General features: G+C 40.4%; 1 protein-coding gene across 2 annotated transcripts in view; it reads left to right on the top strand.

Annotated features, from left to right (window-relative positions):
- The window catches only part of LOC131942312 (uncharacterized), a gene marked incomplete at its 5' end in the record, with an annotated part of 37,305 nt that overhangs the window by 14,049 nt on the left and 9,732 nt on the right, over window positions 1-13,524 (top strand). For both annotated transcript variants that reach the window (XM_059302115.1, XM_059302116.1), the window contains 2 exon segments: window positions 4,465-4,620; window positions 5,579-5,688. In XM_059302115.1, the coding sequence (XP_059158098.1) occupies window positions 4,465-4,620; window positions 5,579-5,688 (266 nt within the window).

Below are 13,524 nucleotides of genomic sequence, written 5' to 3'. Positions count from 1 at the left end.
CTGGAAGCGGCAATTTATATGGGATCGGAACTTTAATCGGAGCCAAACCCGAAACAGGACCCGAACATTTATAGGAGCACTAAAAATAACCGGAAACAGAAACTTTAACCGCAGCTGAAATCTGAACTTTCAACAGTATTAGAGCTGCATCACGAACCTTAGCCCGAAGGTTGACGCGAATCGAAACCCTAACCCTAATTCGTTTCACGTGACCTCATTATGTTTGTCTGCGATAATTTTTTGTTCCTTATGTTTTCTCTAGAGCGTAACAGAATAGTGCATCTGTTAGATTTCTCTATATAGACATGAAAATTGACCTCTTGAGAGAGAAATACAACGGACTTTAGGGTAAAATTGATATCTTTTTTACTAAACAGAAAAAAAATAATCGGAAATTAAACTTTGACTGAAGTGTAAGGAAAATCGGAACTGAAAATATAACCCGACGTTTCATCGGAATTCGAATTTAAACCGGAAACTAACGGAAACGAAAATGCGACCGGAAAGGTTATAAAACTGAAAAGAAACAAAAACTATAGCCATAACTTTATCCAGTGCTTTCTTTTTGTAAAAATAAATTGGTGCCGGTACTCTGTGATGGATTGCCTAACTTTTAACTACTAGATCGCACCTCGATGCAAGCTAAATCACAACTGCAAAGATATTGAATTAACAATTATCAAATTAATGAAATAATAACTTAATAATTAACGCTAAAAAAGTAAAAAAAAAATGTAAAGAAACTTGTAATTTTCCCCCCACCAAATTTAAAAAGGTGCCGGTACGCCGTACCGGTGCGTACCGTCACAAAAAAAAAAGAAGAAAAGAACACTGACTTTACCCGTTCCAAAACCTAAAGGATATTTAATCGGATCCGGATAAGGAAATTGAACAGGAACTGGAAATAAAACTGGAACAGAAACTTTATTCTGAACCAAAATATTGCCAGACAGAAAATTTTATACAGAAACGGAATTTTATCTGGAAAAGGATATTTAGCAGGAGTCGGAAATTTTACCAGAACTGGAACCGGAACTTTAAACGGAAACGGAACTTTATTAGAACCATAACTTAAACTGTCACCTGAATCTAAGCCTAAATCTAAGCGATAACACCTGAACCGGAATGGGAAGTATAAACAGAACAGAATCTAACAGAAAACAAAATTTAATCGGAAACGGAAATTAATCCGACATGGAAATAGAATCGTAAACTTTATCCAGAACCGGAATTTAAAGAGGATCCTAAAATTTAACTATATCTTGAAATTTAACCTAATCTGTAAACTGATCTGGATACGGAAATTCAGAAACGAGAATTTTTTTTTCTTTCTGTAAACTAAAACTAATATCTACACATTAACTGAAATCTATATCTAAACCTAAACCTCTGAACCTAAACCGGAAATCAGAATTTAACCGGAAACTATTTGGAAACACAACTTTATCCGGGATATTAAACCGAAACTTCAGCCTGAAACGTAACTTTTACCTCAAAATGTCAATTGAACCTGAATTCAAACTTAAACAGAAAAAAGTAGCGGAAACCGGTATTTAACTAGGACTGGATCTATAAAGAAAAGCGTGGGTCGCTTCCAGTGGCGGAACTAGATAAAATGGGCCACCCTGCAAAAAATAATTTTGGGCCCCATATATATATATATATATATATATATATATATATATATATATATATATATATATATATATACATATATATATATATATATATATATATATATATATATATATATATATATATATATATATATATATATATATATATATATATATATATATATACATACGAATCGCGCCCCGGTTTACGCTGATGGTGAAAGAAACACCCCTCGGCGACGGCCTTGGTGTTAGAGGCGTCACGGGGCTCTTAGGACATGGCCACCGGCGGAGGCACCTAATGCAGCGAGACTGATGATTCAAGTAGTACAACTATCCCCCCCCCCCTTGTGCAGGACACCCAATAAGTGGATCCCTGGTGCTTAGATAGCCGCTGGGGATCTCTGGGCGCTCAACTACACATTTTAAACAAACGTTAGATCTCTGAGTACTCAAAAACTTCCCAATTTTCACCGCTTTTCCTAAAGCCTATTGCGAAACACTCAAGAGAGAGAATTCAAATTATACACGTTTACTATCGTATTTGTAAAACAAAAAGAAGTAAACGTACATAAAACCGAAATAGTACAGAATAGTAGTTCTACCAATACAACAAACGAACATTTTTCCTTATAAAATCACAATGGATTGTGGGCCCCTAATCGATGCTATAAAGAAGCAAAAGTCGTCTTAATATCTAGCGGCCTCAAGCGCGATGGACTTAAATTTATTTCAAAAGAATTTTGCCGGCAACAGCGTGTGTTTGATTGTAGGAGAAAAAGGACTCGGAGTAGTGTCTATAGAATAAAGGTAATCCAACCGCAGCTACAGTATTCTTTTTACAAAACAACCATCAAGTCAAAAATGCAAGAAAATTACTTTTTTTTTAAACTATTAAAAAATTGATTATAGTCGGCTGTGGGCCCCTAAAAGGCTTGCCCCCCCCCCCCCCCCCGCATTGCGGGGTCTGGCGGCACTGTAGTTCCGCCCCTGGTCGCTTCCTGAACATTAATAAAAGTATTTCTATATACATCATAGTGACCCATGCTCTTCTGTATAGTCACTTAAATAGTAGAGTATCATAATATATTTTTAAAAAATAATTTATTTTCTCCCTGGGGGTCATCCATAAATGAGGTCACGCTTTTTTGGACGATTTTTACCTCCCCCCTCCCCTCCGTTACACATCGTCACAAAAAGCCAGACCCCCCCCCCCCTAAAATGACGTCACACCTCAGCCTACAACCCCCCCCCCCCCCCTCAAAACTGCAGTTGGAGTTTTTTTTAAACATCGATATTTTTCCAAAATCTTGTCTGAACTCTGTCAAAATAGAGTATTTTAATCAATTTCTATTACAATTTATTAAAACAGTTTTCTAAAACGCGAAATAACGTCTAATATTCGTTTTCTAACATTGCTTTTTTATAATACAAAAGTGTGACGTCGCACCATCTGAACCCCCCCCCCCCCTTCTCCTCATCACACACCGTCACAAAATTACGGACCCCCTCCCCCTACGAGTGTGACGTCATTTATGGACGACCCCTTGTTAGTGCATTATTACATAAAAGCTTGTTATTAAAACGTTTTTATGCAAAAAAAAATGTATTACAAGCTTTTATTTTACTTGCTTCCTCTGCGGTCAGTCTGTCGTCATAGATCGAAACGTGCGAGCGAAGTTTCGGGCACTTCTGACAGATTCGTTTAAAGTTGGCCCGTGGGTCAAGATTTGAAGGCAACGATATGTTATTAAATTTGACGTAATTGGATGACTAATTTTTACTTCTCGTATATATGAAATATAGAGAAAGTCTTGTAACCGTGCAAAAAATAAACCGGGAGTGATCTCCCCTAAACTTTCTCGAATATTCTAATATAACACTACGGGGAATGGCAACTCGGGACATAGACAATATTTTAAATCCATTTTTAATTACTTAAACTTTTAAAAATAGAATCTCGTAAAAAAAAGAATAGCTCACCAAGTGAACGCCAAATATAATGTGCATAATAGTGCGGGATATTATTAGTACTTTATAAATTTACATGCGTTTTTCTGAGAAACCGGAAATAGCGTAAATTACTACGTCCAGTCGACGGAAATTACTCAAAATTTTCATAGAAGGCAGAGAATTAGAACTTTTACTTACATGTGAAATTTCATTTATTTATCTGAAATAGTACTCAAGTTATAGGCTTTTGAAAAATTGAAAGTAGAAAAAATTCCACTTCCGGTTATCGGAAATCGCTCAAACGTTGATAAGGATCTACGATTTTGATATAATACTTATATATGAAATTTCATCAACCTAGCTGTAACGGTACTCAAATTCACGTTTTCACAGACATACACACACACACGCACACACCCACACACGTGCACACACACAAACACACAGAGAAAGAGAGAGAGAGAGAGAGAGAGAGAGAGAGAGAGAGAATTGCATAAAACGCAGAAATTTTGATAAATATGGATTTATAATTTTTGCCCGATTAAAATAAGCCCCCTGTACTCCGCAAATGATGAAGTACTGAGGTGTAAAACTGTGAAAACTCACAATTTCATGTGAATTTTGTGCACGATTACAATACTTCCTCTGTATACGAGAATGTAAAAATTCAAAGCACTGAAAAAATGTGCACAAAAAAACATTTTAATAACCAGCTTTTATATAATAATCGTTGGAAAAGTAATATTTTCTAATTAAATTTTATTTTCTTTGGGGGGGGGGGGGCTGTGTGAACACTGAATATGATTATTAATTATGTTCAGATCGGAAAATATGTAGTTTGTATTGAGAGCATATAATGTTGTTATTACTTACGGAAAAATAATACATATTACAGGTACCTTTGGTCAGTCTCCACCAGCTACGGAAAATTTAGACCCATTTTCATCACAGTTTGACGTTAATGGACTAAAGCCAACTATATTTAATCCACAATATCAACCGCCACCACAACAGATCCCACAACAACCAGCACAGCAAGCGTTTGGACAATGTAAGGAACACTGATTTCATTACCCTGCACGCTTTCAAAATAAAATAAAATCACTAGAAATATTGAATATAATCATTTAGGATCCACTAGTGTTACGGGTCAGTTGTAGGTTAGATTAGAATAGGTTAGAATAGTCTAGAACAGGGGAGAGTGCGTGTGTGAGTGGAGTTCACCTTTCTGTGTAGTTACCCTTGTATGTTTATGTATTGTAATCCCAAGGTCGAATGCGGGTATAAAAGGGCGAGTGAACGATTGTGTGGGGTCGGTCAGCGGGTTAGTAGCGGTTAGGACGAGGGCTGTTCTGGTACGCTTGAGTGCATTGAAAAGAATAAAAGTGGTGAAGTTAGACACGAAGCGTTGTTGTTGATTTGAAACGAACGCAGAACGTAACAACTAGCGGTAAGTAGGTTTGAACAGACGTAATGTTTTGGGTAAACAAACTTTGAGCTGAATGTGTAAGAATTCAGCCTAACATACTACAGCTAGTGGTTTATATTACCACAAACCAGAGGCATAGCGAGGGAGGGGGTGGGAGTACATATGTCCCCAGGCGCCGACCCTAGGGGCGCAAAAATGGGTTGAAAAAAAATTAAAAGCTCATTCTAGCTACAGTTTTGCATTATAAATATAAAAAAAATATATGGGGGGGGGGGGGGGGGAAGCGCCAAATTGAAAGTTTGTCCTCGGGCGCCGGGAAGGGTCGCTACGCCTCTGCCACAAACTAATACTAAAAACCTGTATTACTTTTTCTAGCTCGAAAATTCACGTTATTTTTGTAGTAAGTTATATTATGAATACAAATAAAGTTGCCCAAAAGGGCCACTATAAGTATTTTTAATTTTTAAAATACAGGTGGATATATATCTAGTGGAAATCATCCCTCTTTAGAGTGACTATATGGTTGATTTTACATTAATGTCTAACTATTGTCTTACTGACATATGTTTGCATTTTTTAGCTAATACCAATGAATTTGCTGGATTATTGGACCAACCAACATATCGTCAAAATCCTCAGTCCCCTACAAATAAAGTTGATTTCGCTGCAAAAGGACCAAATCCTATACAGGTAATGATATGTATTTTTAAAGTTTAAATTTTATAAACTTCTAATCCCATATAGAGAGAGTTACCAACTTTCTAAGCACAGTCGTTCCCAATCTTTTTTCCATTGGCGAGCCCCTTTTTAAAAAAGTAAGTGACCCGCGCCCCCATAGAATTAAAAAGTCGAAATTAATAAGGAAATTAATCAGCACTAAAATAAGATTTTTAGTAGACTTTCAATATGAATTATTCTAGATAACTGATTTAATACGATGAGTAAAAGTGCGTGCTATTAACTAAACATTCACGGTTAAGTTTTTGTTAACGCCAACCTCATGTCATTATCAACATTTAATTTACTTCTTTATTTTGTTTTTGATTGGAGAAGTGTCGAAAATCCATTATCGTAATATATATATATATATATATATATATATATATATATATATATATATATATATATATATATATATATATACTAGCCAGGCCCTGCACTGGCATCTCTGAAAAACTATCTGCAAAAGACCATGACTTGTGTGTTTAGTATAACCAACCAAAACACAAAAAAGCGCAAACATAACAAAAACAGAGATACAAACACAAACGAAAACACAAAAACAAACGCAAACCATAAAGAAAACACAAACGCAAACAAAAAAGGAAACGAAAACAAACCCAAACCCAAATGCAAACACAAACCCAACCACAAACGCAAACCCAAATACAAAGAAAACACAAACGCAAGTAAACGGAAAGTGCTCATATTCTAGCCAGGGCCGCCAAATCGCACCATACTGAGGCCCCGGCGGAATCGCCTGATTCAACATAGTAAAGGACTATAATACCCCAACTTATTCTTAGTCTAATGCGCTAACTTAAACGAACGTAGGCGCCAAAGCGAACACGGGAAGGCCCAGGACGCCAAAAAAAAAAACACTATGTCAGGGCACCGAAGGACGCCCGGATTCGGCTCAGTTAAAGACTATAGATAAAGGTAAACATAGGGGATATTTAGGAGCTTTCTTCTAAACTGTTATTGATTTTTTTTTTAAATATTTGTGTTCATCTGATGGAAACTTTAAAGCTTTAAAACATAAACATAGCTCTTAAAAGAAATTTTTTCTTCGATCTTGCCTTTACAATCGAGAACGTAGTAAAACAGTACACTGATAAATGTACTATTAAAACGTCTGGTTAATAAAAGGTACGCACTATGGTAAGGTAAAAAAAATTCACCTTCGTCAGCAAAAAAAAAAAAAAAAAAAACAGACAAAAACAAATTCCCAAAAAAAAAAAAAGAAGACACAAAAAATAACCTGCGGGAATTCCCGTTCCCGAATAAAAATGTCTTTGATTAAAAATAATAAAAAGAAAACAGTACGTTCAGTGCATGGAATAAATAAAAGGCAGTATTGAAAATACCAACAACATTGCATTTGATCAATCCCCGCTAATTATGTAATTATTTTTTTCTAACACCATATATATATATATATATATATATATATATATATATATATATATATATATATATATATATATATATATATATATGTTACCACTGCCGACAGCGCCAAATGTTTCCACTGCCGACAGCGCCAAATGTTACCCAGTCTATTTACTTGTAGTGCCAAATGTTACCGAGTGTATTTACTCGTGCTACCTTTGACCAGCACACAACATCGACCACAATATAGATACTCGGAAGTGCAGGTTTACATTGATCTCTTTATTACATGAATCAACAGAAATGCTCCACATAACAATGCATCAATGTTCCACAAGAATACAATGAATCAACTGACCCCCACTGTCCTCACTAGTCCTCACATAACAGAATGCACGTGTCCATCGTTCCTATTCTCACATAACACAATACGTCTACACCGTTCAGTCTCCAACTTGGTTCTGCCCCGTCTCCAATACGCAGCCTTATATTATATCCCTCGTATACGCAATACTTTCCATTCGTTGCATCAGACTATGAACTGCGCAGCGGCTTTGTCGTATCGCTTCCCAAAATACGCCGTGGCTTTGTGTTCTTATCAGTCCACCACCTGCACTATTGCGTCAGACTGTAATGCGTTCTTACAATAGTCTTTAGTTGACAGACTGTATTACGTTCTTATCGTCCCTAGTAACTACACTAGTTACATCCACCCCCGCCTTTTTTTTGTGTGTTTTCAACCACAAACAACGCTTGGCAGGTGCACTCCTTCAATGTCAAACGCAACACCGTAAAAAAATTTTTTACTGTTCCACTCACTGTCAATGTCGTCACATTCGTATAAGATTGACAGTTATCCCTATTTCAACATATCAAATGTGTCTACCTCATATTCCTCAGACACAAAGCAGTTCTAGAATTCACATCCACCTCCGCCTTTTTTCGTTTGGTGTCATCACCAGTTCAGTTTTATAGCTTTTGAACAGTCTGTTCTCATCCCAGCGCGACCATGAAAGAATTGATGGTTGCTGACGAAAAATTTCGTATTCTTTCTGTTCCTCAAACTTCTCCGCGGACCACTTATCTGATGTTCTACTGTCTCTCTGCTTCTGGGAGGACCGGGATCCTCATTGTTGCAGTTATTCTTCACTTGTGTATCGCGGTTGTGCTGTTGATGGTGACATGGTTCCGGGATGGGTATGTGAATTTCCGTTGTAGTTTCCGGTTTCCTAATTGTCTTAGGTTTCTTTGTGTGTAAATGCTCTTCTTGACTATGCCAATACTTCTTTAATTGAGTAATATTCGCCCACCGATCCGGTTTGGTGTGATTGGTGGGTCTTATTTTAATGGGGCCACCTGCTACTTTAGGCATCTCCACGACTTGCCATATCTCCTGTCCCCAGAGATCGTGGATTTTGTTTCTGCCTAATGGGTGGCTACGCAGTAATACTTTGTCGTTTAGTTGGAGTGGCGGGTCTTTTGTCTGTACCGGCGGTTCTCTTCGCCGTGCTTCATGTTCTAGTCTTCCTTGTACCACCCTGTACATTTCTCTTATTCGTCTCATATGTTCATTCACATATTCCAGTGCGGTGTATGAGCCAGTCATGCTTTCCTTTTTTCCTAGGAACAAGTCAAGAGGGAGTCGAGCCTCCCGTCCGAACAGTAACATGTGTGGCGAAAAGCCGGTTGTGGCATGGGGGGTGCAGTTGTATAGGTATACCAACTCTGGGAGAAAATCAGGCCAACGTTTTTTCTGTTCCGGTTCTAGAGTACGCAGTAAATCATGCATGCTGCGGTTGAACCGCTCGCACTGTCCGTTTCCTTTAGGATTATATGTGGTTGTTCTAGATTTGTTGATCCCGTAGTGGCTGCACAGTTGGTTAATTACTTCTGACTCAAAGGCCCTTCCTTGGTCAGAGTGTAATTGTCTTGGTATGCCATATTTGATGAACCAATGTTCTATTAAGACCTTTGCCACTGTTTTAGCCGTCTGATCTCGTGTGGGCACCGCCACAGTCCATTTGGTGAATACGTCAGTCATCACCAACACATATTCCGTCCCATCCGATGATTGCTCCAACGACGTAAAGTCCATAGCCACAATGTCTAGGGGTTTTGTCGCCAGTAAGTTTCCTGATGGCTGTCTCATTTTGACAACTGGCATTTTCGCATGCTGACACCTCACACAAGCCTCACAATGGCGTTTGACCTCCATCTCCATATTGGGCCAGTAGCACCGCCGTCGTAATATTTTGTGCGTCCTGTCCTGACCCTGGTGTCCCGCCCTGTCATGTGCCAACTTTAGCACTTCTTCTCGTAACTGTCCAGGCACCACCACCTGGTGTATTGTCCCGTCTATTTGGTCATGAATTCTCCGCATGAGAACACCATCCTTTATACTGAGACGGTCCCACTGACTCAGTAGTTTCTTTGTTTCCCGACCAAACTGTTCTCTTTCCCTTCTTCTTGGGAATTTTTGTTCCTGGACGTATTTCAACAGCGGCTGTAACCCACTATCCGTTCTCTGGGCATCTCTTATCTCTTTATGATTAAGGCAATTAAAATCACTGATGTCCATATGTCGGGGCTCTGTGGATATGTGCTCCACCCCGGTCTGCCCGTTTTGCATCACTTGCACCCCGTGAGGGATATCTGTTGACGCTCTGACCTCACATATTCCTGTCAGCGTTTCTTCCTCATCGCCCGGTCTCTCGTAAGGATTCCTTGATAAAGCGTCAGCATTACCATTGGAATGCCCTGGGCGATATTTTATCTCCAGGTCAAAGAGTGCCAATTCTGCTGCCCATCGCTGTTCGATGGATCCCAACTTTGCTGTCTGTAGGTGACTCAAGGGGTTATTGTCAGTGTATACCACACATTTAGCACCTAATAGATAGTCCCTGAATTTTTCAGTCACAGCCCATTTCAATGTCAAAAGTTCTAGTTTCATGGCGCTTTAATTTGTCATGTTCTTCTCTGATTCCTTCAGAGCCCGACTGGCATACGCAATAACCCTGAAACCTTGCTCCTGTTGTTGTGATAGTACAGCTCCCAGACCTTTAGAGCTGGCGTCAATTTCTAGCCGAAATGGTTTGTCAAATTCTGCGTATCCCAATATCGGCGCCTCTGTCAAAGCCTTTTTCAGTAGCTTAAACGAGTTCAGGCATTCCTCAGTCCATAATTCACCTATCAGTTGTGTTTTACCTTTCTTTTTCTCCTTACTGTGTTTCTTTGTCATTTTGTTTACTAAGTCATGCAACGGTGCGGCAATTTTTGCAAAACCAGGTACAAATTTTCTATAATAGGAAGCAAAGCCCAAGAATGATCTGACCTCTACTGTGGTTGTTGGCTGTTTCCATTCTTTAACAGCTGCAATTTTATCTGGGTCAGTGGCGATGCCATCAGGCGAAATCAAATAGCCCAAAAAATGTACCGATTTCAAACCGAAGCCGCATTTGTCTGGGTTCAGCTTTACTCCTATCTCTCTAAGACGGAGAAAAACTTGTTCTAATCTTTCTAGATGGTCCTCCCAAGTTTTTGAGTAAACTAGTATATCATCCAAGTACACCAACATTATTTGAAATAGGAAGTCACTCATAGCACTTTGCATTACTCGCTGGAATGTAGCAGGCGCATTAGTTAGACCAAACGGCATACGGGTCCACTCGTACAGTCCTAGTGGAGAAATAAATGCAGTCTTATGTTGATCGTTGGGGTGCATGGCCACTTGGTGGTAGCTACTAGCCAAATCTAAGGTAGAAAAAAATCTTGCTCCTCCCAGCGCATCAAGACATTCATCAATACGAGGCAAGGGGAATGCATCCCTTCTTGTGATGCTGTTCAATTTACGGTAATCACAACACAGTCTTATCTCCCCTGACTTCTTTTTTACAACTACTATCGGTGCCGCATACGGGCTTGTGCTGGTTGTAATAATTCCCTTTTTTAGTAGATCGTTCAGGTGTGCTTTCACCGCAGAGTAGTGACTTGGTGGTAATCTTCGATAAGGTTGCGCCACAGGCTTGTCTTGCAGTAAGGGTATCTGGTGTTTTATTACTTCCGTGTAACCCAAATCACCCTCGTACGAGGCAAATATATCCCTGTACTCATTCAGCAATTCATTTAATTTTGGGTCCTCAGTTTCCGGGAATGTATATGATCGGCCATCCTCTTTCTTCATCTCGGCCGTCACATTGACCGACCTAATTGTTACTTCATTACTGCTGGTATTGATCAGTTCGATGCACTGTGCCGACTTTTTTACCTCGACGTTCTGTGGTACTCCTACCAGAGTGTTAGGCGGTATAAAAATTTCCTCATCCAATACATTTGCCACTAACCCTAGGACCAGTCCATTTTCCGCTGATGTGTATGTCCGCAGTAACATGACGCCTGCCCTCAGTGCGGCGCCACATGGTTCTATCATCACATCACCATTCACGCTTCTATCCCCAATTTGTAGTGTGATTGCCTTGACCGTGTTTGCCGGGATTGATGTCCTTCCTCTGGTCTTAGCAAACCTGGCCAACTTGGATCCCCTACCTGGTGTGGGTGATCCGACAACATTTGTAAGAAATTCTGGCAACTGGCCAAGGATGTTCATGCCCAATAGGCAAGGTATATTTGACACATTTGTCTCTAGGTTGTGTTTCGTAACGAACACCCCAACCTGCTTCAACCTGTATCCCGCCACCACCACATCTGCCAGAAAATAGCCACAGTATGGAATGGTTAATCCATTAGCTGCCGTTAGGCGCATGCACGTGTCAGACCTTAAACTATGGTCTTTTCCTTTTATCCATTTGGTGTAAAAATTTTCCGTAATTGTCGTCACCTGGGAGCCTGTATCAACAATTGCATTGACCGCGATGTCCCCGATCGTGATCATCATCTCGGGACAGACTCCCATCATTTTGTTTCTTGGGCCATAACCTCGCCCCTCTGTAGCCTGACCCTGCCTTACAGAGAGCGATCGTTTCCCCGGACAGTACCGTGCCATGTGTCCGGGTTGTGAGCAGGACAGGCAGATTGGTCTACCGTCAGCTGTCCACTGGAGTGATGGCTTGGCAGGTCGCGGCTGTCTAACTTGTCTATGTTTTGTCCCGTTTTTTCCCTGATGCTCTGCTGTTGACCTGCTTTCTAACCTCTCCAAGCGTTGGTCAACCTTATCCAGGTGAGCCAACAGTTGAGCCATCATGGTTTCCATCGTGCCGGTCCCTGTGGGTGGTGATTGTTTCTGTTCCGGCACAGAGACTTTGTCTACCGAGCAGTTCGATTCGTCCTCATACTCGGACCTGCGGATCGCTGAGTTCCTGACCTGAAGGAAGGTCAACTGTGGGTCTTTGTACACCTCTTCTTTCAAATCTCTCCTTAAGATAGGGGTCGCTAGCCCCTCGGCGAAATGGTCCCTCAGCAGGCGCACATCAATGTCGGGTGTTTTGCCCTTTACCGCGTCAAATGCCCTGATCATTCGGTGTGAATATTCCATCACACTCTCCGCCAGTCTCTGCTTTAAGCCTACGAACCCCGATAGCAGTTGCGATCCCGACCGTCTCTCCCCAAAGGTCTCCTCAATTAGATCTAGCACCTTATCTGGATCTGTTTGGAGGGCTTTATCGTGGCATTTGACTTCCGCCCTAACCGTCTCTCCTATACTGCCCATCAACAATCTTAATCTTTCCTCTGGTGACATGTATCTCGAGGCCCAGGCAGCCCTGACCTCTTCACTGAACCTGTTAGTTAAGGTTGGATCACCGTCCCCGTAAAATTTGTTGATGTGGGACTCTCTGGGTAGGACCACAATATGGGTCTGCTTCTCGTCCAGATTAGACATTCTAATTTTAATTCTTTGAGTAAAAAAAGACCTTTCCTACCGTGCATGTAAGAATACTTTTCCCTGTTCCTGAGTGTCCGAATTCACACACACGAAACACAGTTATTAACTAGGTTGACTATGGGTGCCCTAGCGGCTGGTCTAGTTGAATTCCACTGCCGACGACGCCAAATGTTACCACTGCCGACAGCGCCAAATGTTTCCACTGCCGACAGCGCCAAATGTTACCCAGTCTATTTACTTGTAGTGCCAAATGTTACCGAGTGTATTTACTCGTGCTACCTTTGACCAGCACACAACATCGACCACAATATAGATACTCGGAAGTGCAGGTTTACATTGATCTCTTTATTACATGAATCAATAGAAATGCTCCACATAACAATGCATCAATGTTCCACAAGAATACAATGAATCAAATGACCCCCATTGTCCTCACTAGTCCTCACATAACAGAATGCACGTGTCCATCGTTCCTATTCTCACATAACACAATACGTCTACACCGTTCAGTCTCCAACTTGGTTCTGCCCCGTCTCCGATACGCAGCCTTATATTATATCCCTCGTATACGCAATACT

This window comes from Physella acuta, unplaced genomic scaffold, assembly GCF_028476545.2.
Source record: "Physella acuta isolate Inbredline_101_S28 unplaced genomic scaffold, ASM2847654v3 ptg000399l, whole genome shotgun sequence".
Classification (NCBI taxonomy): Eukaryota; Metazoa; Mollusca; class Gastropoda; family Physidae; genus Physella; species Physella acuta.
This window is presented reverse-complemented; position numbering and strand designations above follow the sequence as displayed.